The sequence below is a fragment of the Pseudopodoces humilis genome, chromosome 9 (assembly GCF_049639895.1).
Source record: "Pseudopodoces humilis isolate 2021_Gansu_Grassland_sample_001 chromosome 9, ASM4963989v1, whole genome shotgun sequence".
Taxonomy (NCBI): domain Eukaryota; kingdom Metazoa; phylum Chordata; class Aves; order Passeriformes; family Paridae; genus Pseudopodoces; species Pseudopodoces humilis.
In genome coordinates, this window is record NC_142208.1 from 26349150 (window position 1) to 26374302 (window position 25153).

General features: G+C 39.7%; 1 protein-coding gene across 8 annotated transcripts in view; it reads left to right on the forward strand.

The window, feature by feature from the left end:
• The window catches only part of ADD3 (adducin 3), a 92367-nt gene that overhangs the window by 54504 nt on the left and 12710 nt on the right, over positions 1 to 25153 (forward strand). For 4 of the 8 annotated variants that reach the window (XM_014250281.2, XM_088059444.1, XM_014250282.2 and 1 more), the window contains 2 exons: positions 13235 to 13458; positions 24366 to 24504. In XM_014250281.2, coding sequence (XP_014105756.1) covers positions 13264 to 13458; positions 24366 to 24504 — 334 coding nt within the window. In that variant the 5' untranslated portion in view covers positions 13235 to 13263. Of the gene's footprint in view, positions 1 to 8669; positions 8896 to 10034; positions 10108 to 13234; positions 13459 to 19627; positions 19727 to 24362; positions 24505 to 25153 lie in introns of those variants that run through there. The other 4 variants (XM_088059443.1, XM_005520723.2, XM_088059446.1 and 1 more) reach the window with 4 other exon arrangements.

The following is a 25153-nucleotide window of genomic DNA, read 5'->3' on the forward strand; positions in this document are numbered from 1 at the left end:
ATTTGTTCAAATTTTTGGTTTGGTCTTTTGTTTTTCCTCCTCCCCCCCCAACCCCCCTTGTCTTTTTCATGGTTGTACTGAGTGGTCAGATGAGATGCAAGAATAACAATGAAAATGTAGGGGGGTTTTTTGTTTTTTTTTTTGTTTTTCCTCGAGTATCATTATTTGAATTGACTTACCTTTCTCTTGGTGGTAATGATGCAATTGGAAATGGAAGAAGAAGGCACAAAAAAAAAAAAATCAACCCCTACTAGTGCATTTCTCATTTTTGTTGAATGCTTTTATTGCTCAGGTAGAACTAACTCGGGTCACTGCTCACTGGCACTTGGGGAATTTTGAATGTTTTTCTCCTCTCAGAACAATGAACTTATGTAATTTGTAGATACCAGTTGTAACACTGACTAGTCCTTAGTATGCTTTGAGGGTTCATGCTGTTTTTAAATTTATCCTGCAAATTGAAATTTCCAAACATACCTATTGCTTTGTTTGTGTTTCAGGAAGTTCTCCCACCATGGGCACAAATGCTACTTAATAAGAAAAAAGAAAATAATTGGCTCTTCTATAGGATTATCCAAGTTCCCCTTTGATTGTCTGTGTTTGCAAAATTATGCTTGTTCACAGCTTCAGCTTAATTATCATGGGAGGTTATTTTAAATGACTGAACCTGTGTCTGGGCTCATGCTGCAGGTCAGAGAGAGGTCCAGGTACTGCTTGTTCACCTGCTGTTCTATGAAAATGAGATCTTACCTGATCATGCTGTGCATGTATTCATTCCTGCCACTTAACTTTTGAACCTATTGATTAGTTTAAGCCAAACTTGGTACAAAGGTAAAAACAGAATTTGCTTGTGCTTTACAGAAACTGATATCTGGTTAAAGATGTAGGATTTTGATGCTGAGCAGCATCCTCAGTACTTGAAGCGCAAGTTGCTCAGTCCATCTGATTATAGGGCACTGACTAAAACAAAATCCAGGTAGATAATAAGTGTAGATAATTAATTGTACTCGATCACAAGTTTGCAGAATCAAGAGACAACTTAAATTCTCAGTTTTAAAGACTAAAACATAGTTTGCTGCAAAAAGGGCAAAAACCTTTTAGGAGTATAAAATATTATGATCTTAAATAGACAAGTAACTATAAGGCATTGTGTTTCTGAACTTGTAAAAGTGCTGTCATGATTACACAAGGCAGCACTTAATAATTACTTTTTGTGGATACAAGAATGAAATAGCCAACCTGGAGAACTTATTTTTGTGGATGATCGTTTCTAACAGAGAACGAAGAGGTGCAATGTGCAGTTAGCTCAGGATGGCTGCTGATTTACTTTTGGACAGCCAGGCATGCCCATGACCTGCTGTACCCTGCCAGGAGCAGCCAGGAAGGGATAGTTTTGTTTGTTTACTTATTCCTCATGTTTTGCTATTCATATATCAGATGTGTAATTATTAAAGGCTTCATATCCAGTGCCTCCTGAATGTGACAGTTAAAAATAACTTTAAAAAAATAAACCATCTGTTTTAGTCTTGTAGAAACCACTGGTCTTTCAGTGCAGTATCACACAGTTACAAACAACATGTTGAATATGACATGAAAATGAACACAGGATAGAAGTAATGAAAACCTTTCTTCAAGTTTCATCCAGCATAATTGTATAATTGCACTCTCTGAGGGATGGGGGTTGTATGCCAGGTAGGAGTGTTTCTCATTATGAATTCCACTTTTCTGAGTTTGAAGCCAGAAGACTCAAGAAAAGGTCTGATCATATAACACAAAACTTTGCATGCTTTCATCGCAACATACTGACTGCTTTGCAGTACAAACTTTGATTAGTTTTGATAATTTATCACAGAGAGAGAAACATGTACTGATGAGGCAGGCCAAAATCAAAATTCCTTAGCAATTTGCCAGAGAATTAAAAAGAACAAAATTATAAACCCACAGCAACCCACAAATGGCATCTTACATGCTTGTTTCAATGCACACTGGAAACATCACTCAGTAGTTAAATTAAAAATAGAAATAGAGCTCTCTCCCTGCCCAAAATGATGCAATAAATTAGCAAGTTAGAGGAATGCATCTTACAGGAAAAAAATAAATCTAAGTACTGCCCAACTCTAAAAGCAGCACCTACTCCTACTCTTCCAGAAACCTTTGAGATCAAACTCCTGAGACCAGATTAGTCCTGCAGATTCTTTTTTTCCTCTTTGGATTAAGAAATGAGTTCCAAAAAAAATATGTGGTTCCTCTTCATCCGCACTGTGGTTAAGGCAGAGCTCTGGCTGCCCTGGGTCAGTGTTGTCCTCCACAGCATTCCAGCACGTGAGAGCTGTTATGAAGGAGCCCTTGGCAAGCATCTAATCACCTACTATTCAGCACTTTATTAATCAAGTTTTGTGGTATTTTTTTGGCATGTTCTTGTATGAAGATCTTCAATTCTTTGAACAGTGTTAGTTTTGTACAGATGTTTATAAAAAAAAACCACAAAGTACTAAACACAAAAGTGAAAAAAATATACCTGAAAGACCTAGAAAAGATGTTACTTACCATTATTCATCAAGCAGATGTAAACTCCATAGCCTCAGACATTTTTCTGTATCATCAATAATTTTCTTATGGTATAAGGTGAAATGCTATTTACCCAGGATGATTTCCATCAGTTATTCAAATATTCAGAAAAAAAAAGCATCACCAGAGCTCAGAACATAATGTCATTTTTCTAAAAATCGCTAACTGACTTTTAAATTTGTTGCTTTTAATTCTTAATGTTAGAGTTCAGAGAGGAATTTGCCTCTACATTTCAGGCGCTGAACTTCAGCCCATGGAAAATGTTGGATACTTCCACTCTATAAACGTACACTGGGTTAATTGCAAACAATCAAATAGCATTTTCAGGCCAGGTTTACTAATGAGCTTTGGAAATTCAAATAAAATTACTCTTAAGTATTTAGTTTTACCTAGGAGACAGATTCATCTAATATATTTGTTGGCTTAGAATATTCTTGGAGTTCCAAACAAAAAAAAAAGCCAGTAGAAGTCAAAATTGGAAGAATTGTTTGAGGGAGAGTCTTTAGTGCTGCATGTGACTGATCAAAGGCTGCACACGCCTTCAAAATTGTAACTGTGTCTTTTGCAAGTGGAATTCTGGGTTACTGGTGCTGCAGCTCCTTCAAGTCCCTGACTAGAGGAGGAACCAGGAAGCTTTTCTTCACTTGCATGACAATGCTGTAGTGTAAAGTGAGTGTCTTCTGAAGAAGTCTGGGGTGGATGGCTGCTTGTACCACCTTGGCTGCTGGGAAGTTCTGTTCTCAGTACATTGCACCATCTCCTCTTTAGGCATGAGATATTCATGCTTCATGGAACTGAGATAAAAAGAGAGCATGGTTTAAATCTCTAGGACAAGTGTTCAATGTGAGCTGGCTATCCATTCTAGGAGCAATCACAGATGTGTGCAAGTCCCCATGATTTGTGTAGCGTGCCAGGATGCACCCATGCTCTGTAATACCAGAGTAGTTTGTTGTGGAGTGTCTTTTATTTTATCCAAGTTTCCAGGGCTTACAATTAATGATGGAGGAGGAGAATTATGGGATAACAGTAGGTAATTGCTTGCTTGCACTGGAAAATAATAGTAACCTAATTATGAAATATTTATATATTCTGCTTTTGACTTTTAAAATACTGCTCTTATTACGGGGCTTGATGCTGACTCACCCTACCCCTCACTGTGTGTCTTAACAAAGCTTTTGTTAGTAAATCTTCAGCACTTGTTCAGGGATGTGCTGGCTGCTGCTCTGGGCACATCTGCTTCTCTGTTCATTGCTGTGGTTAAGTCCAAAGTGACCCTCTGCCATCAGCTGGGCTTGCTTGAAATTCAGTGGAATAGTTTTCCATTCCTGAAGGTGTAGAAGAGCTTTGACTCTCCAAATTCAATTTGCTTTTCTAATACCATGAGCAAAACATGGCAGAGACAAGGAGGTCAAGTTCAGGCCAAGTCAGTTGAGATTGATGTGCATATTTATATAGGTTAAACTTTGAATGCAAATGAAACTTTTTTCACGTGCTAGTTGGGTAGTTTGTTGTGGGGGAGGGTTTAATTATTTTCAAGCAAGCTGAAGACAATATTAACCATATGACTATACACAGAGAAAGTGTTTCTCACTATTGTGAATCCTAGGGTTTTCCCTGGGAAGGATAATTAAAGCAACATGCTGTGAACACAGCTGATAAAGTAGTTGCCTTTCCAACTTTTGAGTAGGTCAGCCAGGCCCTTGTGGCCCTTCTCTGCTCCACACTTTCCCCTGTTCTCCTTCCCCAGATTATTTTTAACTCTGATGCTTTTGTGTAATTACTGTAGACTTCAGCTTCATGGAGAGATGTGCTTAGCGTAGTTAGGGAATGGTATTTTCAGGGGTGAGGGACTGAAACACGTGCACTGGGAGAGGCAGGATTGCCTCAAGGCAGCCAGGAAAACATGAAAAATTGTAGCATAAGGTATGTGTAACTTAAGTCCTCTAAAGATGATAATTTTGTAAGTATTAGGGATGCAACTGTAGCCTCCATCAAATTCTGTGTGTTTGTTAACTTTTCCCTTGTTATGTTTTGACGGTCACAAACAGTTGTTTGTAAATGGACCAAGCAGGGGGAAAAATGTCCCATATGCTAAGGCAAAGCTAACTTTGGTAATGGAGAAAACAGAAAGTCTTGGAGTCTTGAATGGGATGAGAAAAGACACTCTCAGTATAATCTGTGAATAGTGCTTTACAGTTTTTTGTCCCTTATGCCATCTCATGGCTGCTATAAGCTGTTAGTCCTATTAACAGAGCCTTCCCTCTACACCTCAGTTTGAGATTGACTTTTTTAAGCATTTGCTGTAGTAAGGAGATGGCTCTTTTGTCGCAATGCCTAAGGTTTTTTCCCTTTCTAATGGCCAATCTGTGGCAGTGTGACTGCTGCGCAGTCAGACCTGGTCTTGGTTGGCATCATTTGTCTCACACTTTCATCAATCCCTAAAATTACTATTTGTAAATTATAGTTAAAACCCTTGAGACAGCTATAACATTCCTACTAAGCCTCTTTTTCATATGTGAAATCAGTATATGTAGTTGTGTTATTTTATCTAAAATATTTTGAGGTTTTAACTATAGCTATCATAAATCAGCTTTTTGAAATGCTGTTGTTTTCTGTTTAATATGAGAATGATGTATAAGTCAGTAAAATGTTAAAATTCCTTTCTTGAGAGGCTAGCCAATTTATTTTGACGTGGTCCAGCTGATATCGGTGTATTAATGTGACTTATGTTATTGCTCTTCATATAAAATTTATGGCAGAGTGATTCAGAAATCCCAAGATGAACTGGGGAGAGTTGTGCAGGGTGTGGTGCATAATATTAATAAAGATACAATTTGTCCTGAAGACTGTATGATCGAAGACCTGGAACAATTTCATCTTTTCCTCAAGTTTCCAGTTACAATTGTCCTACTGAGATTAGTTGTTGGCCAGGTTTCCCAGTGCTCACTTGTGAGTTATGGAGGGCGTTGAGCTGCAGTTCTGTATGGTCAGTGCATGGTGGTGGTCTTAAATGGGGTCTACACTGAGCTGTTGGTGGTGCTAAAGGTCAGGATTAGATGTGAAGAGAGAGGAACTCCAGGGGTTTGGCTACAAAAAGGTTTTACTGCATGCTACCATACATAAGATTGGTTGTTCATGTAAATATTTGTAAAATCCAGCAGTTGCCTTGTGTCGATCATCTGGATTGCCCACCGTCACAGCCTCTGACCCTCCAGCAAAACCCAGGAGCCAGCTGCTTTGGCCATGACATTTCTCAGGATAATCAAACTGCCATAAATCACAAAGACTTTTCATGTGCCCTGGGATTGATAAGAGGTTTCCCTGCACTCCAGCGTCATGTAGTGTACCAGTGACCCAGGAGGGCTCCTGCAGTTTGCTGGGAGTAGCCCTTATTGTTCCAAATGGCTCTGTCCAGATTGTCGTGAATCAATGGATTTTAAAAAACGTGTTTACACACAAGCAGACTTGTTTCTTCTACTCCATAACCTTTTGCAGATCTGCATATAAAGTGGAATTGTTTTCCCCTGCACCTGTGCAGGCCAGGGACAGCCCAAGAAAAAAGTCACCAGAGGAAGCTGGAGACTTTGCAAGAGAGAGAGAGAGAGAGGAAGAGTGTTGTGAAATATGGAAGGCTGTGACTGCAATCAGCTTTTCCAGTTAAGTTTTTTTTTTTCAGAGAGAAGTTCTTAGTTTATACTGTGGAGGAACCCAGGTTTCATGTTTTTCAGGTGACACAAGGACATTGTTCAGCCATTGTCTCTGTGTATGAGTTGTGTGTGTGTGCCTACTTTCACAGCTTAATACGGATAAGTGCTACCAGAAGGTAATCTTTTAATTTAGCTCTCTGTTGTCTACTGACTCATGAAATATTTTTAGGTGACTTAAGTACAAGTGATTATGTAGATAAGCAGAGGCGAGTCTTTAAAAATAAAAAAGTGCTTTTTATTGTCACTTGTGTGAATTGTTTCACCAACAAACTCTGGATTCCTCCTCTGCTGCTTTTCTGTAACCAGTTTGCTTGTGTGATTGGATTTGTTCTGACTTGCATGTTTTGCGTACAGAACATCATAATCTCAAAGAGTTCATATTGTCTGCACAACTTTAACAGTTTTTGTGTAAAACAAGAAAAACATTCCATGGAGTGGAGCAAGGAAACCATTACACTGCTGACTGCTCAGGTGTCACACAATGCAGTGATGGCAACATCCTGGTTATGTACTGCCTTTCCTTGGCACAAGAGGTTCCACAGTGGGCAGGGTGGACGTTGGATCTGAACTCTCAGGGTTGTGCTTTTGAGACTGGTTTTGTCTTTTATCATACTCTCAGAAAAGAGTGACTGGATAACTTGCTTATCAAGGGTTCCCTCCCTTATTTTACATGAAACCTCATGCGGCAGTGAAGGAATAGCAAAATGTGAATGATTATAGTTTGCGTTTACAGGGTTAAGCATGCAAGTTCATTTATGAAGCTCAATGCATGCAAACAGCATTTATGGCCATGTGGTAGAGCATATTGGGTACATCAAACCAGCATTCTAGGCTCCGGAAGTTTTTTCCCCACTTGTGCTGAAAAATGTTGGCAGGCCAGCCTGCAAATGTGGAGGTGTAGACTGCACCTGCTACAGGCTGAGTGCATTATAAGAAACCTTCCTTCACAGAGAAAAAACATCACCCCTGCAGTTAAAGGTAAAGCTACAGGCCTGAAATTCTCATGTTCTGTGTAGTTGTCAGTGACCTACTTAGTTCTCACTTCTTGACAATAAAGTGTGTCTGGCTCAGTTCCAGTTTATACTGAGTAAAGTGTGAGTTGCACAGCTTGACTATTTGCCTTGACTTTAACATTGCACAATATAATTGGGAAAGAATAATGCTTTAGATTTAACACAGCAACACAAAAACAAGGTTCAAATGCTTATTTCTTAGATAAAAAAAAATATATCTTGCTGCTATATAGTGTCTTTAATGTAGTGTCTGAAAAGAGATGATAATTTTATTAGCTTCCTCTGTTTAAAAGCAGAGCGACTTAAATATGCAGTGCTGGATTAGACTATTTGATTAGTAACCAGTTTGGTCTGTAGTATGACAAATGGTTTATGGCTGCATTGCTACTGGAAGAAATGGTATTAGACATTCCTGCAGCATCATCATCATCTTTGTTTCAGAATAAACATTTGTGTAGATATGCAGGTAACTGGCAGGGTAACTGATACAGCTGAAAATTAACCCATTTAAAAACAAAAAAAAAACAAAAAAACAACCAAACAACAACTTAAAAACCCTTACAAGCATTTGCTGCTATGAATCTGAAGATGTGATAAAGGGAAAAAGGTTGAATGGCTGGGCAGGTTGGGAAGAGGTATGACTACTTTATTTTTTAAAAACAAATTATTTTGTGTCAGTTTAAGGGTGTAGTTTGGCTTGAGTGCTAGTGTAAGGAATTCCCATACATTAGTAAAATCAGATAATAAAATTTTGAACAAATGCTACCTATCTAGTTATTTTCAGCTCCACAAATTGAGTTAGAAAATTCTCACATCTGAACACACCTTACTCACCTGAGCAGTGTGTAAAGCAAGAAAATCCCAAATCCATTGTAGCGTAAATTTTAAAAAATAAAAGCAAAAGAAAGTCTGTCAGCTCAGATATTTGTAGTATTTGATGTCCTCATCAGGTGAATTTCAGAATTAATTTAATTTTGAGGTGCTTACCCAATTTTTAATTTTTTTTTTTTTTGCCTTAAGAGTTGCAATTACTCACTTCTATGTCATTACTAAAACGTATAGGAGGGAGGATTAACAGTAGACTTTCTAGTGCCAGAAAACAGCATTGATGACCCTCTTCTCAGTCCATATTCTCCTACATATTTCCCCATCCCTCTCAACCATTCCCCCCTATTCCTGAAGTGTGTGTGTTGCTGCTGACGTACGTAGCTGGTGGTGTTTGCTAAAGCCAAGTCTTTGATTCCTACTGGAACCTGTTTCATAGGGAGGCTGGAACTGAGATCAAGAGACGCCCAGTTTGCTTCCAACAAGTCTCCTGTCAGACAAGATATTGGAGGGGGGGTTGGGGGGGGAGAAAGAGCAGGCTGTTCTTAAAAACAAGCAGGCGAGAAATCGCAGGAGCAGAAGAGCTCAGCGTGCTCCTGAGAGGGGAAGCACTCCAATGTGGGGTAGCCCAGCTCGAGAGCTCAGACCCCGAATCATTCGCACCAGTTAATGATGCCGTGCACACACTGCTGGTTTGCAGTGCTGGGAACTCTCAGTAAGATGGATTGCACTGCATAGAGAAAATGGAGATGTCTGAAACCAGCCAGAAAAAATCAGCATAAAAGGTAGGTTAATGTTCGGTTGCTAGGTGATCTAATAATTTGGTCCCTTTTCTGTTACTCTGTCTGGTGGTATTTATTTTTATATACATCCAGTACACTATGAAAGATATATCAAATCAGTGCTTTCTGGGGGTTTCTTTCTCAATATAAATTCTCCTCGCATTTGGTCTCCTGCACTTTTTCTTACTTTAGTACTTCTTGTTTCTCTGACCTTATTATTATTATTGTGCTGTTTTTGTGATTTGACGTTGAAAATAGTTGTTGCAACAAAAGCATCACAGCAGGTTACTTAGATTTGTGTCAGATGGGGATGCTCAGGATGAAATGTCGCAACCTAAAATCAACAGTTTGAAGTTCCTGGGGAAAAATTGAAGCTTTCATTAAATAAAACTTACTCCTAAGTAGAGAGATACACAGCTTCCTAACAGAGGGTGTACGTTCTACTTTCTCTCTGTAGCCCAGTTATGAGTATAAAATACAGAACAGGATATGGAAGCCAAACCCATGAGCTATATAAGGCATCAAAGCACTGGAGGACACGACCTGTTTTCTTTTGTATCAGAATTCAGTTCAGCATGAACTGGGAGGGCAGAACTAGGAGGGGGAAGTGGCACTAGATTAACAAGTTACGTTGTAGCAAAGACCTTGTGAGCGTTTTTGTTTTACAGCTCCTTAAAAGTATTTTCCGCAGAGATGAGGATTCTGTGTAACAAAAATTTATCCATTCTGACTTTCTGTTCTTAGTTTGGCCCCACACTGGAGCAGTTGAACTAAGTGTGGGAAAACTGCTCTTCTTTTAAATCTGTTTTTAGTGTGTCAACATGTGCATGATAGGTCAAAATGTGGGCTAAAATGTGTGTCTCGGCAGACCAAGAGTGATGGCTCTCACCAGATCTGAGTTTATATTTGATTTCTCTATGTATGTTTGTCCATTCAGACCAGTCTAGATATAGTGTCTTGTTGCTATAGGATCTCTCATTTCTACCTATGCCTGAGTCTCTGCAACCACTCTGGAGCATGCATAAGAAATGTTAGCTAGCACTGTTCAAGAAGTTGGTACCTCACTTTTTTTAATTCATAAACAGCATTGGAGGGGGTGGAAACCAAAAGCAGCCTTACAGCAAAGCTGATTTTTTCTCTAGGAACAAATATCATGCAAATGTGGGGGAGAGGATTCTCTAGCAGAATTCACAGATATTAAGATCTGGATTTTCTGTAAGTACATTTATCTTATTGCTAGTTCTATGCCGAGAAGTAGGTACTGATTTTTTGGTCCCCTAAAGCTGATGGCATTTTTAACAAATGTCCTCTTTAAAAAAAAAAAAAAAATCAGTAGAAGATGCAAATAAATAATAAAAGAATGGTTGATTTGTTTGAAAATTTTCCAGGAAACAGTAGGGGTTACATGAGAGTCAGCCTGGGCTCAACAGAGCAGGCATTGAACCAGACCTAATAAGAACAACTGGACCCAACACTCATATTATGTTCAGTAATGGAGGGGTTTTGTACTACAAGGATTTCAATGTTGTAATCTTAATGGCTAGAGGTAACAAACCAGGCTGAAAGGAAAGAGGAAAAACTAAAGTCCAATGCAATTAGAAAAATCTCTTGCGTGGATTTTGTGTATTGCCAGTCACATTTGTGCCGTTTTTACAGATGAATGGGCTTTTCTGTCACTGTAAGAATGAATTGTAAAGTAATGGGCTTGAACTAATTATGTCCTATAAACCTATAATAATAACAATAAATGTGTTTTGAAGTTCAGACATGCATGTAGTTGATCCAGCCAACTGAGTCAATCAGCAGCTGAGCAAGTCTCCTATTTGGGGTTAACAGGATTCAGGAATGTTTTAGGGAAAAAGATGGTCAGATAAGACAACTCCTGGGGAGGAGGAAAAGAGCAGGAGTAACATCTGGTTGGTCACCAGTTCAGGCAAGGTTCTCGCTATCTGCATTTCTAGACTGCTTTTAGTTACCTGCAGGTGCTGGAAGGTGTCTCTTCTGGCTCAGATGGAGGTTCTTATCCCAGCACAGATGGAGAACAGTGAAGGCTGACGGGTCTGTCTCAAGCTCTTCACACCTTGTGGCGTTAGCCAATGATCTCATAATCTTATGTTGTCTCCTGATGCTTTTTTTCTTTTTCTTCTTAAACCTCACCATTTTGGGCAGGGGGGAGAGGGAAGGTACACACAGGACGGAGGAGCAGAGATGTAATAAATAGTTATATTTATAAGGGTATATTTTCTGAGTAGCGGTCAGATCCCCAGACACTATCCCAAAAGTTAATTCTTCAGAAAAACTTAAACTCCTTTCATACTTCCACCAGATTTTTCCCAAATTCTCACTTACTTGAAGCAAGGCCCTTGTTTTCTCCCCATAATCTCCAAACTGATCACACATCCCAGGCTTTCCAGCGGTCAGTCAGCAAATGCTGAATGAACTCCTACTGCACCCAAGCAGCAAATGCAAAACACACCAATGTGTTTCCACAGCCTCTGGAATGAAGCCATCAGAGTTCATGGAGCTTGTCTCCAGGATGTGAATTATACATCCCAGAACATGGTTATGTTCATCCAGCATGCCAGGTACCTCCTGGGAGCTCTGTGTGTACAGCTGGATAATGTTGCATCCCAGATGATGTTTTCTTTCTCTCTCTGTCTCTCTCTGGAAAAAAAAAAAAAAGGCAGAAAGAACAAAGCAAATTAAATTTGTAGTAACCGTTGCATTTCATCTCAATCCCAAATTTCATCATAATCTGTAATATACAAGAAAGTCATAGACTTGGTTTTCTTGGCTCTTACCTGCTAATGCTTTCCTAGCTCTGTCAGAGGTTTCTGTCTGGTTACAGGACTGCAGTGCCCCAGGATTTCATCCTTGTGCTCTCCCTTGCACTGTCAGCAAAGCTGTTTGGGAATCAGTGTGGGAAACTGGCTGAAAACCAACTTGGATCTTCCTGCCAGCTTGGGTCATGGTGTGGCTGAGCAGCAGAGGGTATTACAAGGACTGAAAGGACTTGCAGGCAGGAACAGGGCTTGGGCTGCTGAAGCTGGTTTTGACAGGGGTTCCCAGTGTTTCACCTGGGAAATACATGAGATCACAGTGGAAGCAGTTCAGGTGCTCCACGTTGTGGAGCTCCACAGGTGCTCACTGTTCACAGAATGCCCCAAATGGAAATTGCAGTGACACAGACGAGGGATGGGTGAACCATGCCACAGAGGAAAGGCACTTTGATCCACTGATACCAGAATGTCAAACCATGCTGTTGAACATAGCTTGACTTGGTCTTTTTTCCTCTGAAGATGTGAATTTACATAACAAATATTTTTGCATGCAAATATTTTTATATTAAATGTATTATTGACTGTGGATATTTGCATGTTAAAATGTATTTTCATAATACACTTATCCTTCAAATCCTGCTTCTCTTTGTTCCTCAAACCTGAGAAAGTGTCCCTCTTCAGTAGCTTTTGAGGAATGGTGTTCCTGAGCGTGCTTTTGAGCCTGATTCTTTGTATGAAAATTCAGGTGTCTGCTTCTTTCCTTTTGATCCAGTTCTGTTTGTGTTTACAAATACTTATCAGGTTTTTTAATGAGATTTTTAAGCATTCTACCAAGACATGAAAGTATTTTTGTTGTTTTGTTGTTTTTTTTCTTTTCCTAACGTAATGAGCTTAAGTGAGAATCTTTGCATACAATTGCACACAAAAGGAGAAAATGCTAAAGCTCAGCTGTTTGCCATGGATGTGGCCTCAATGCTGTGTAAACCAATGTGCAACCTTCTCTGCAATGTTTCCTCAATGTTTCCAAGTGTCTTATGAAAGAGCAGGCACCAGCTGGAGCTCTGTGGAAATTCCCTAGTGGTCCTTGAGTGTCCTGAGGCCTTGACTTCAAGCTGTGGTTATGAGATGCTTTGAAAATGCTGTAATTGAGGAATTTCTTCACAGCAGATATTAAACAGGCCTTGTCTTCTGGGTGTTTGCTTGAACAGCTCAGGAAGGAGAGCTGTATAAAAACCTTGGGAGGTGGTAAGTTTCGTGTAAAATGATAGAGGAAAGCTTGTCATGAAATGTACAATGGTCATTTCAAATGTCACTCCTACCTGTATGCATGTTGGTTTTTCTTTTACCTTGAATAGAGATGGTTATACACTATCAGAAAACTTGGTAATGGCTTTTAAACATTTGTCTAGACTTTTCTGATTGTGATAGTTACTCACTTGTTCTCCATTCAGTTTAGATGACCTGCAGAGACGCGAAGGGACATTAGTTATACACAGACTTGGATGTTACTTGCACTGCCCTCCTTTGAACTAACATTGTTCCTTGTTTTCCATTTGTTTCAGGGGAAGCCTTCCATCCACAGTGTTGAAGCATGAGTGCTGATGCCAGCCAGGTGGTGATCACTACTCCTCCCCCGGCCACGATGCCTCACAAAGAGCGGTATTTCGATCGCATCGATGAGAATGACCCGGAGTACATCCGGGAGAGAAACATGTCCCCTGACCTGAGACAGGACTTCAATATGATGGAGCAGAGGAAGAGGGTCACCCAGATACTGCAGAGCCCTGTGAGTGCCATTAATGGGGAGTAAAAAGGAAAGGGTGCTATAAAAATAGAAATCTATGTCACAGCTAGATAGAATATCTCTGGACCATCTTTTAAGAAAGGTCACTAAACAGATTATCCAGAATTTTGTTGGTGTAGTGTTTTGTCTGTGGACAAGCAGCCTTTCTTGTGTTGTTTTTTTCTCCTGATACATTTATATTATGGATCATTGCAATATTATAGAAAGACGTGTCTGGCTGCAGGGTTCCTAATTAAAACTTAGGGGCAGGGAAGAGAGTGAAAGAGTCACCAGTCAAATAGGAACAAATTAGGGCATTGCGTGGTGTTCTGCTTTCTGGGTTTGAATATTAACCTATCATTTGCATCAGGAATGTTTTAATTAACATTTATAATTGGGTTAAGTTTATTTAAAAGCTAGACTATGTTCTTTTTATGTCCTTGAGGGTGATCATACTTGGCCATATTAGCGCTCATCTACTGGTTGTGTAAGTTCAGTACTTGGGTAGACTACATATAAAACTATTACATCTATTGAACCACGCTCACACCAGTTTTAATTTTTACATTAATACCTGCATTCTTTGAGTTTAACCCGATGTATACATTGGAAAGAAATACTGTTGTCTTGAGTATTTTGAATCCATGGGGAGAGAGTAAGGCTTGTGGAGTGATCCTTTAGGGGTGTCCATGTGTAATGCAAGTATTGAGGATAATGGGACTGGGAAGGGGCTAAGCAGCTTTACAGATCTTTCTGTCTTTAGTTCCTCTGTAAATTGGGGTGCTTCTGTAATTTTTTTTTAAGCTTTTCCATATGTAAAGAGATTGCAAACAGCTGTTAGTAATCACCCTATTATAGTCATCCATGAATAACAGGATTGTTTGCTAAAGTGTTGTCGTGGAGTGTCTCTTGGATCTATGTGTTGCTTTGAGTATAATGTGAACCTGTTGACTAAGGAATTTATTATTTTTCAAGTTAATTTGTGCAAGCTTGGGTTTGCAGCCAGGCTCTTTTATAAGGAAAATACTCTAAGGAGGTACTGCATAATGTTTTAATCACAATAATTTTATGTTAAATACTCAGTTGTAAAATGTGACCGGATTCTACTCATTCCTGTAAAAAGACTCACATTATGAGTAGCCAGGACTCATGGAAAGACTAAATCTTTAGCCTAACTGATAAAAAAAAAATTGGAGAGATAATTTGGTTTTGTATGTGAGGGTGGTTTTTTGGTCCTTTTGATGACAGTATTGAATCTGATGACTGTAACTATTTCATTAATATTTTGGGGCATCTTTTGCCAAGTCTGCCAGATGTAATTAATGTCCCTTTGCTGCAGCTTCTGTGGTATTTTTTGTAGTAGAGGTAGTGTCAGCATGCAGATTTAAGGAAGGGGTGTGAAGAGGGGTATGCACCCCTGAGTTTAGGCTGCTGTTTTAACAGAAGAGTGTGAGACAGAGAGCTGCTGGGCTGCTGTCAGTGTCCTGCTGCAAGGGAAGCTGAGCCCAGCACTTTTTGGAAAGTGACTGTTCAGAGCTGCCAGTAAGTTGCAAGTTTTTGTTGTGTAAGGGAGGAGTTGTCCAAATAAGCTAGGGGCCTGCTGCCTGCTTGGCTTAGAGAGAAATGGGAACGTGGGAGCTGAGTGTGGGATCAGGCACGAAAAGGAGTCTTCTGAGCTCCTACTTCTCCTCAAGTATCTCCTTTTATCTGCTCTTTCCCTGATACAGAAAATTTAGGCAAACTGTGCTGTGATTTCTCATGCAATGAAATTAAAGCATTTTTATACAGGATCCATGACCAAATGTCCATCAAGCAAATTTCATAGTTTATTTGGGGTGGAAGGTATTTTTTCCAGGCTCTAGCTGCTGTGTGCCATACTGTTCCTGGGATTCAGGACAGAAAACATTTATCTTGTTCTCCTGAATTTTAAATTCATCACACAATGGCCAGAAAGTATTGCTCCCATTACCAGTCTGTGTAACACAGGTTTGGGATTGAATTGATGAGTATTACCCATGGTGTTTTTGTTCTACAGCTGTAGAATTACATTGTGTTAGAAATTTTCATGGAACTTAGTTGCTTTTCTGGATTCTTCCACTTGACAGAGAGAATATAGTTTGAAGAATGTTTAGAAGAATAGGAATTATGAGACACAGTTTAAGGAAGAGCTTGCTTTGCTGGTGGACGTTCACCCAGTCTTAGATATATAAAGGCATATCTTCACCAAGTCTTGTTAAATGCATTCAGATCAAAGAAATAGTCAATGACTCCTCTTCTGGCAAGTATTAGTAAATGTGAAGTGTATCTAGCAAGAATAGTAGCTGTCTTATGTACTTGTGTAACTGTGTTATGGACTTGAGGTGAGCTTTGAACATGCGCTTTCTGTGAGCAGTGGTGCAAAACTAAAGGGTTAATCACTGTCCCATAGTAGGAAGCTTAGGTACTAATTAAATGTGGTTTTATTAACAAATGTTTTTTCTTTCTTTCAAGTAGGAAAATCTAAATCCATTAGCAAGAAAATAAATTAGAGAATATATTTCAGGAACCACAGTATGTTTTACTCAGTGCATCTTATTGCAAGGGCTACAGGCCTGACCAGACATCTTCAGACATCAAGCTGCTCCATCTCTCTGATGTGCTGTTTGGTGCCCATGCTAGTGTGCAATCTGACTACTCTTCTCTGATGTGCAATTTCCCTTTCCTAAATTAAATAATTTAAAAGCTACTGAAAAGCTATTTCCATTACCTCTGATGTTTGCTAATGTCTTGGAGTCTGTTCATAATAAACCTTAAACAAATCATAGTTGTTTTCTGACCATTGCCCATGGAGAATGTCCTGACATTATTAGTGAGTTCTCAGATGTGTTTGCCTAATACTGCATGTATCAGATGCTGAGCATCTGATAGCCTGGAGAATCTGATAAACCTAACGTGTTTGCTGTTCTGTGTATGTTAGAAAGGTGGAAAGAAATTAAAATCAGCTGGGCCTGAGCAGCCTGATAGCATCCAGATGTACTGATGGCCAATCTTAGCATGAAGCCATTTAGGTTTATATTAGTAATGTCTTCAGGTTCAGAGGATTCAGGTAGCACATTGTTATTTTTAAAGAAAGGTACTATATAAATGCAGTGGACTAGTTTTATTGCTTTTTGGACCCAAGATACTTGCCCTATAATATATGCAAAATCTGAAAAGATGGGTTGGTTGTTTTGATTTTTTTTTTTATATTTTCCAATTTAACTCTGCAATTAAAAACAGTTTTGTCTGTATGCTAAACAGTCATATGTTGCTTGTTATGCGCAGTAACTATGTCTTTCACAGAGTGAAAATATATTTGCTGTACCATCAAACTCCTTATTTCATTTATGGCATACAAGTCCTTCTGGCCTTTATTTCCTTCTAGCATTTCTCCAATGCTGTCACCATAGCAACCAGAAACTCTTTAAAACACTTAAAAAAAAAAGGCAGTGGTTATACAGTTATGGTGTTTATGAAAATTGAACAGCCAGTTCGGCACTGAGGAGCTGAATGAACCTACAGACTGGGAGAAGATCCCCACAGCCATCATGAAGCAGGGAAGGTGTTGGATCTTCCTGCAAAGCAGGCAACAGTGCCACACTGCTTCCAGTGCAGTGAGACCATGTAAAACAATTATCCATCCAGGAGAAAAGGAACTACAGGCTTCAGCTAACGGGACATTAGTGTAACCTAACAGGAAATTAGGATCAGGGCTAAGACTGCACTGGGGAGTGCCTTCCATCCCTTTGTATTGAGGTATTGGAAGGAAAGCTACAGGTGAGGATAGAAATGGGAGAGGATGCATTTTTATACAAAAGATGTGCTTATCTATGAGATATACTTCATTATTTTTACTGATGTAAGAAGAAGTTGTGTCTGAAGTGATGAGTTGAAAGGCTGTTTTATGTAAACATAAAAATGCCTGGTTTGTGGAATTTAAATGTGCAGTTTGTGTTTTTAATTTACCAGTGAAGTTTTGTGTGGCTTCTTGAGCTGCATTGGATATGTGCTGGCTATTTTTACATGTAAAACATAGCTATTTGGAGCTTGGAGCTTTTTTTCTTAAGTTGAGCTCTGTGCTGGCAGGATCCCATCAGGATTTATTTGAATTTCATGTTGGATCTAGAGAGTGTGTAGTAACCCATCATGACTCTGCAGGGTGTTCAGGGCCACTCTGTCTTGACTCTGCCATTGCAGGAAGGCTCAGGTCGAACCGTCTGGACTGCAAAATGTTGAGGGGTTATGCTGAGGTTAAAAATGTGCTTCTCTACTGTGCCTCCCTTCCTGGCTTGTACATGTACACACCCCCCTGCCTCCCACACTAGCTGGTCTTGCCCAAAAAAAAGTGGGGAGATAACTATACAGCTTAGCAACTCTTCTATTCAGAGGTCTGCCTTAGCATATAGCATGCAGGCAGATTTTTCTCCTCAAAAACAAGCAATCCCACCCACACTTGAATTTTTTTCCTGGATATGTTATTTTCAAACCATCAGGACAGAGATGAAAGATGATTTAATTTATTTTTTCCCAGCTTTTACAGTTGTTCAGCTTACTTTATTTTGTATTGAGTGAACATCCAGTATTTTTGCAATACCACTCCCTTTTGGGGTAGTTTATTTTCTTAAAAATATCAAAGTCCTTTCAGTTCCTCATGTTTGGGCTTTTACTGCTCTTTTCTCAGAAGTTCAAATGCCTTTCACATCCTTCAGAAGCCCCACCCCTTGGCCACAAAGGACTCACAACCTTTTACATCACCTGAGTACCTCCTCACTGGGCAGTCCTCTCACCTTGCATTCCCGTCTCTGGCTTTTGTCTTCTCTGACATCTTCCTGATATCCTGCTGGGAAGTCATGACTCTCCTCCCACTGCAATAGCTTATTTAATTTCATGCTTTCATCATACAACGTGTGCAACATTTTGTTCACCAGAGGCAAGAGCCCAACTTGACACATTATTGAAGACATACTACAAAACCCTTAAAGATCCCCTGTGCACTGTGACAGCATTTTAAGTGGGAGGGAATTTGTGGTCAGCGTAACATTGTTTCAAATCAAGGCCATCCGCTGGATCTCTGTGAGGACCCAAGAAATCCCTACGATGTATAGGTACACTGTAAATTCACACCAATGTCATGTACCACAAGTGCACATCATGAAAATTTCCTTGCTTTCTTACTATAAAACTGGGTTACCCTTCTCTCCCCTCTATTTTCATATTGCTCCATTACACTTAGTTTGAATTGTGGTTTTCATTAGATGTAAATGCCAATAGATACATGTGGAACAATACCTGGAGAACCTTGGAAAGGTTGCCTGGTGACTTCTCCTTGGCTGCAGGAGCAAGTGCATCCAGAACACCCTGCAAGAGCTCTGTCATCCCTCCTAGTGCTTCCTCACCGTGTGTGTGTGCTCCCACCCTTCCAAATCCTGCACTTCCTGAAAAACCCAGTTAATTATGCTCAGAAATGCGTGAGACCCCTGACGAGCTGAAATTTCATTTCTTCTAGCACGTTGCATTTAATTGTACATTCCATTTACATTCATTACACGTCATTTACATTCCATTTAGCAAGATGTATGGTACGGTTTCACTCCATGAGAGAGTATGAGGGAGGGACCCAGACCCCCATGCAGAGCAGCAGTTGTGTGAGTGGCTGGCTCTGGGAGCTGGCTGTGTGGAGATGGGCTTGGCAAAGGAGTTCAGTGCTTCAGGTTTGGCTGTAATCATGGGGTATCTCTAGGCTGCTCGTCACAGGAGTGAACACTGCTGCAGCTCATGGAAGAAAGCCAGTGTGCACCAGGTTAGAGGAGCTGGAAAAACTGGCACAGGCTGAGCTCTGTGTGGGGACCGCCTTGCTGTCAGCTGAGTCACTAAATCCAGCCCAGGTACCCTTACCCTTCAGTGCAAGTGAAGAGATTATTATAACTTCAGCTAATTCCTTATTACCAAGGCTGCTTCTTTTTGTCTTAACACAGAAGCCCCATCCCCCTTGTTCTCTTTCACAGCATTGACAAACACTTTTTGTGACTCTTATCTTCTCCCCGCCAGCCTTCACTCACTGGCGGTTTTTTTGTGGCCAACTCCACCCTTTTCCACTGAGGGTACTGGCTGTTTGTATCTAAACTTCTGTCTTGAAAGAGCCTGTTAGGAGCCGTGTCGGCTGTTTTGGTGAAGGTCTTCCTCTCCCGGGCAGCTGCGTTTACAGCACAGGAACCAAAATTAACGTCTCTTCACTCTCGAGGACAAAATACCAGTTAAGTTTTGAAGCTTTTCTTCAGTGGTGGAGATTTGGCTTAGAGACTCTGTCTGTGCATGTTTAGATAAGTTGAATTATGCCCTTTTTAAAAATGGATTTAAGATATTAGAAGTTATGATCAAAATGGGCAAAAGTGAAAATGGTTGAATGGGTTTCTTATATTATTTGGAAGCTTTTAGTCTAACAGCAGTGCTGTTATGAAAGGTAGGGGCCACACATATCTTTTTTAGCTACTTAACTGTAGAAACACATGAAACTGGTCATTACTGTAATTAGTCCTAATGTGAGTGCGTGCTTTCTCCTCTTAAAGGGTTGCAGTGGTAGGGAGTATTTTTAGGTGACTTGTATACCATTATTATTTGCGTATTACTTTATTTCTACTTCTTTTGAGTTGGATGCATGTAGAAATCAGTGGTCAACAAAAAAGTAACAGCATTGATAGTCCAAATGCTTATAAGCCTGTGTACTTCTTAACATCTTTAGAGAGCTGCCTAGCAAGATGAAGAGATTAAGACCAAGTTTTTTTGAAACATCATTATTCTGCACTATATATGTGTGTATCCATGCAAAATAGGTTATTCTAGCAGGTTTATTATTCTAGTTCTTCCTGCATATGTTGACTGAAAAATACTAGTTGTCAACTGGTGCATGCAAATGTTGCTTTGATTCTTAAAAGCCCAAATTTACAGTGTCAGCTCACACTTAGACTGTACTTCTGAAAGAAAATGGACGTAAAAGAGTCAGAACTGAGCTTGTTAACTTCACTCTTGAGTTTCAGAGAACAATTTCAGATCTAAGTTGAAAGATTTTTCCATCTGAACTGCCTGAGTCTATGATGTGTATTTGGAAGATGATTGCAAATAGTTCTGGTGAAGTAATTTTATTATATTAGAAAGACTTTGACCTCATCATTCTACTAATGACTCCATCAAGAAAAGCTGTGCATGTTCTGCAGGCTGTGCAGTACCACGTAAGGCTGTCTAAGCTGGTGTAAAAAGGCTGACTACAGTTTTGGAAAGAGTGGAATTCTGGAAACAGATTCAGGAGCAGGGTGAACTGCCCTGTTAATTTTTTACTGGTGAGTTGTGGGGAAATTCATGTCTCAGAGCAAAGTGGTGGAGTGGCACTCAGAAGGTGGGTGAGGTGGAAGCAGAGCAGCAGCCTGCATTCTACCAAGGTCAGGCTACTCACTTGGATGTCTAAAATAAAAGCCCTACTCAGCATCCTCCCAGTTGTGCATCTTGTCTGAAATGTCACTGTACCTTCTTTCCAGTAGCTGTCATGGGCCCAGTTTTATATACTGGTATATAAAATACCATGGGATATTTCCTATGCAAACCTTCAGTCTGATGCTTGAAGTGCTGTTTCAGCACAAACAAGGGGGGACACAATGCTTGGCTGGGAAGGTGAGGGGTCCCTGAAGGCAGAAGGATGTTTGTGCAAACAGGAAATGATTCCCAGCTGTAGAGGGATGGGTTGTCCAGGCTACATCCTTGCTGCCTGGAGGCACCTGCAGGTGTCAGAGTCCAGCTGTGTTGGCAGGATCATGGGCAGCCTTGAGGTGCTGTGCTGCTCACTTTGGGACTTGTACCCCACTGTAAAAAGTCACTGCTCTTAGTGTCTCTTGTCTAAAGTTGTTGTGGTTTCAAACAAACAAAACAATACACATATACCCAGCGAGCCTACTACGATCCCAGGGCTGAAACTTTCTCTTGATTGAGCAATGCTGAGCATACAGCTGAATAACATAATTTTTCATTCATCTGACAGCACAGTTTTTCCTTTGTCAGCATTTTCTTGTCAAATACTACATCTGAAGTTACCAGTGACCTTTCCACTTGAAAAATATCTACTTTGTGCCAGAGAATCACGTTTGTCATCTCTTTGAAAGCATCTCTCTCCAGTGTGACTTGCATGACTTTTGCTTGATTGCCATGGGAAGTGTAATGCCACACATATGTAAATATATCACAATCTCATGAATTAAAGCAAAACCAAACCACTTGGTCTCCAGGCTCTTGTTAGGTTTCAGCAGGTTCCTGCTGCTCTGGTCAGATCCCAGAATCAGAACCCTGTCATCTAGTAGTTTTACAGAAATCAGTCTTGTGCAGTGAAATAAATACCCAGTAAATAACATTCCTTTAATAGCTCTTATTAAAGGTAAATTGTGGACCACAAGAAGGTGGTGGCCTTCATAGAAGCCCACTGGGATTACCAGAAATGGAAGAAGGTTGTGTTAGCACGTGTGGGATGGTTACCTAAGGATGTACAGTTCCAAGTTTCAAAGGTCTGTAGCAGTGAATGAAGTATATTGAAATATTCATAGATATCCATGTGACAGGCTGAAGGCTGCTAGAAAATTTCATTATACACTGGCATGTGGATATATTACCTACTTGATTTTATGCACTTCATCAATATTCTCACCTGCTTTATAGCTCATCCCTAACCTCCATACTTGCTACTTTCCTGGCTCTTACCTATCTTCTCTTATTTCTAAAACTAATTTTAGGGGAAGCTGCTTGTTTGGTTTAACAAAGCTGTTGATACAACATTAAACACTTGTTTCTAATAGTCTGAGAAAATGTGTATCATACTGCTGTTAGCATTAAGGTGCAAAATTAGGCTCAGAAGAATGAATGAAAATAAGATGACCAAAAAGCAGAAGAATTAAAAATACAATATGCAATAAACTAAAAATCTTTCTGTCAGAAATTTCCCAAAATATATTATATTACATTTTTGCTGCTATAGAAGTAACATTACTTGTACAGGTTTAAAAAAAACTCCAGAAATCTGAGTATGACTAATGAGACTTTACTATTAATGTTTTTGCAGATCTCTTCTATAGTTCTTGTTGAATTGAAGGAGGAATAATTTAATATAATGCAGAGAACTGGGCAGCCTGGTCCAGTGCTCTGATACCCGTGATCTAAATTCTTCCTCATGTTGGGCTGGAACTTTGTATGTTTCAGTTTATGGCCATTGCTCCCTGACCTCCACTACTTTTCCCCTAGGAAAAGAAGTTCATGAGGTAAAAGAAGGTTCCATTCCTCTCTCAGTTCCATGTTTTTTCTTTCCTTTTCCTCATCTGCTCCTTTCTCCTGCTGCATAGACCTTACCAACAGCAGCCACAAAAGAGAAAAAACTGACTCTGCCTGTGCATCTTCAGGCTGGTGAGAGGTTGTTCAGCTGTTTGGGGGATGCCATGTGAATATTCTGGTCTACACTGAGAGATCTGTGCAACAGATCCATTCAGAGTGGGTGGGAATTTTTAGAGGCTTTACTTATGGAAATCTGGAAGGTCTCAGGTATGGACATGATCCTGACAAAATTATTCAAAGGAGAGCACGGATATCTGAAAAGTTGGTAATTAGTAGTCATGGAGACTCAACTGTCCAGCTGAGGAGGCTGTATCAAGTAGAGTCCCGAGGATGTCTTTGTGGGGCTCAGTAGCACTCTCTCTTACTAATCAAAACCTGTTTGATTAGTGATTCTGTGAACAGACCACTGGGATTGGTGGATTTTGCCCAACAGAGTGGGTGTTTTGAAGGACTGAATTAAAATTCAGTGAAGAAATTACATTTGTCATACAGAACTGTTTTCTTTCTTTAATTGAGAGCAAGTGCTCTGCCAAGGAAGGCAAACTGAAAGGAGCAATTACTTACAGGGAATAGTGTGGAGTTATAATAGGAGCCAGCTGCATGGTAAAGACACCAAATGTCTTTTGGAAGGAACCAGGAGGAATGTTCACAATCTACCTCAGCTTGTGTTGTGTGCAGCTTTGGGTACTGTGAGTTTGGGGAAAAGCTGAAAGATGCTGCAAAAAGTAATGAGAGGGCTAGAAAATGTAACCCATAAGTCTGAAGGAACAGAATTTAGTCTGTCTTTAGTCTGTACTCCAGGAATGTCAGGACTGCAGTGGTCCTAGGACAGTGGTGTGTTGTAGGTAGGGACTAATCTGTTTATCATCCAAAGGAACAGGCTTTGTCCACAGTGCATAATATATTAAATTTGATACTATGAAAACTTTTTCATGATATATTTTTCAAAAGTTTATCTCTTGGGCTTGAAGTCACTTTATTCAGAAAAAGAAGGAAGGGTTTTTCCCTTTGGGGAAGGAAATAAATAGAGAGAAGATAGCATTCCTTCTAGTTTTTGCCTTTCTGTGATATTACTTGAGCATGGATGAGCTCCAGTTTTCCAGTTGTTTATAACTTTATCAAATTTGAATGGGTTTTCAGAGAGATTACATTATAAAAAAAATATCCAGCAGAGAAAGCAACACCTCCTGATCGAATTTCAAGTATCTCTTCCAAAACATGGACAATGCTTTAATTACTGATAAAAATGGGTTTAATCATTTATAAAAAAATACATTTTATCTTGTCATGTACTGGGAAATAGTAAATCCTCTGTGACCAAACTCCTTCTTTCTTCCCTCCAAATTGCCAGTACCTAGTTTACAAAGTTTGGGTCAGATGATTAAGTCTGGCAAAGTTAAAACAGCTAAAAACAAAGTCTATGGGGAAGTTTCATGTAACATTAATAAGAAGCAAAACTACCAGCCCCACCTATAATAGAAATAAGATTATCAAGGCCAGGTTTCCGTGATGATTCTCAAATGTTTCTACAGGCTTTTAGAGAAGATCTGGAATGCCTTATTCAAGAACAGATGAAGAAGGGCAATAACCCCACTGGACTGCTTGCATTACAGCAGATTGCTGAATACATTACAGCGAGCACTTTTACAGGTTTTTCCTCATCTTCACTCAGTAAGTGAATTACACATCAACTGCTTTTTTTTCTTTTTTTTTTAAATTGTTTCCAAGGCTTAGGAATGCTGGGATCTCCTCTTTCCTTGAATAAAAATCCTGTCAGAGCTTGCTTCAGCTGTGAAGTAGTGCAGATGGTGGCCTTAACTTGCCTTTTTAGGCTTCTTTCTCTCAAATTTTTTGACTTGTATAATGATATCCAAAATGGTTGGAATCATCAAAATCAGTTATTCTGTAATTTTTAAATAAAATTGAACTGACATCAGGAACACTATTTTGTGCCCTGTTACTGTTAGGAATTTAATATGAATATAAACTGAGATGTGAAATACATTACTATGTAGTTTATTTTTCTACTCATGCATATAAATTGTTATTAAAAAAAAAACAACCAACCAAAAACAACTCTGAGGTAGGGACAATACCCCAGCAAACTGAATTCTCAGATGACCAGCTCCCAGAGTTAAGAACAGATTCTAGTTTGCACTCTGCTTGTAAAGATGTCACTGGGATTTTGCAGTTAACACTCAAGTTCTTCTTTCCAAGTCATGAAGCACTGAGACATTCAAGTCAATTTAAGTTCTGTGGGTGGACTTCGTATGGGAGCTTACAAGCCTGAAGTACAGTGGCAGCTGTCAGCATTCATCAT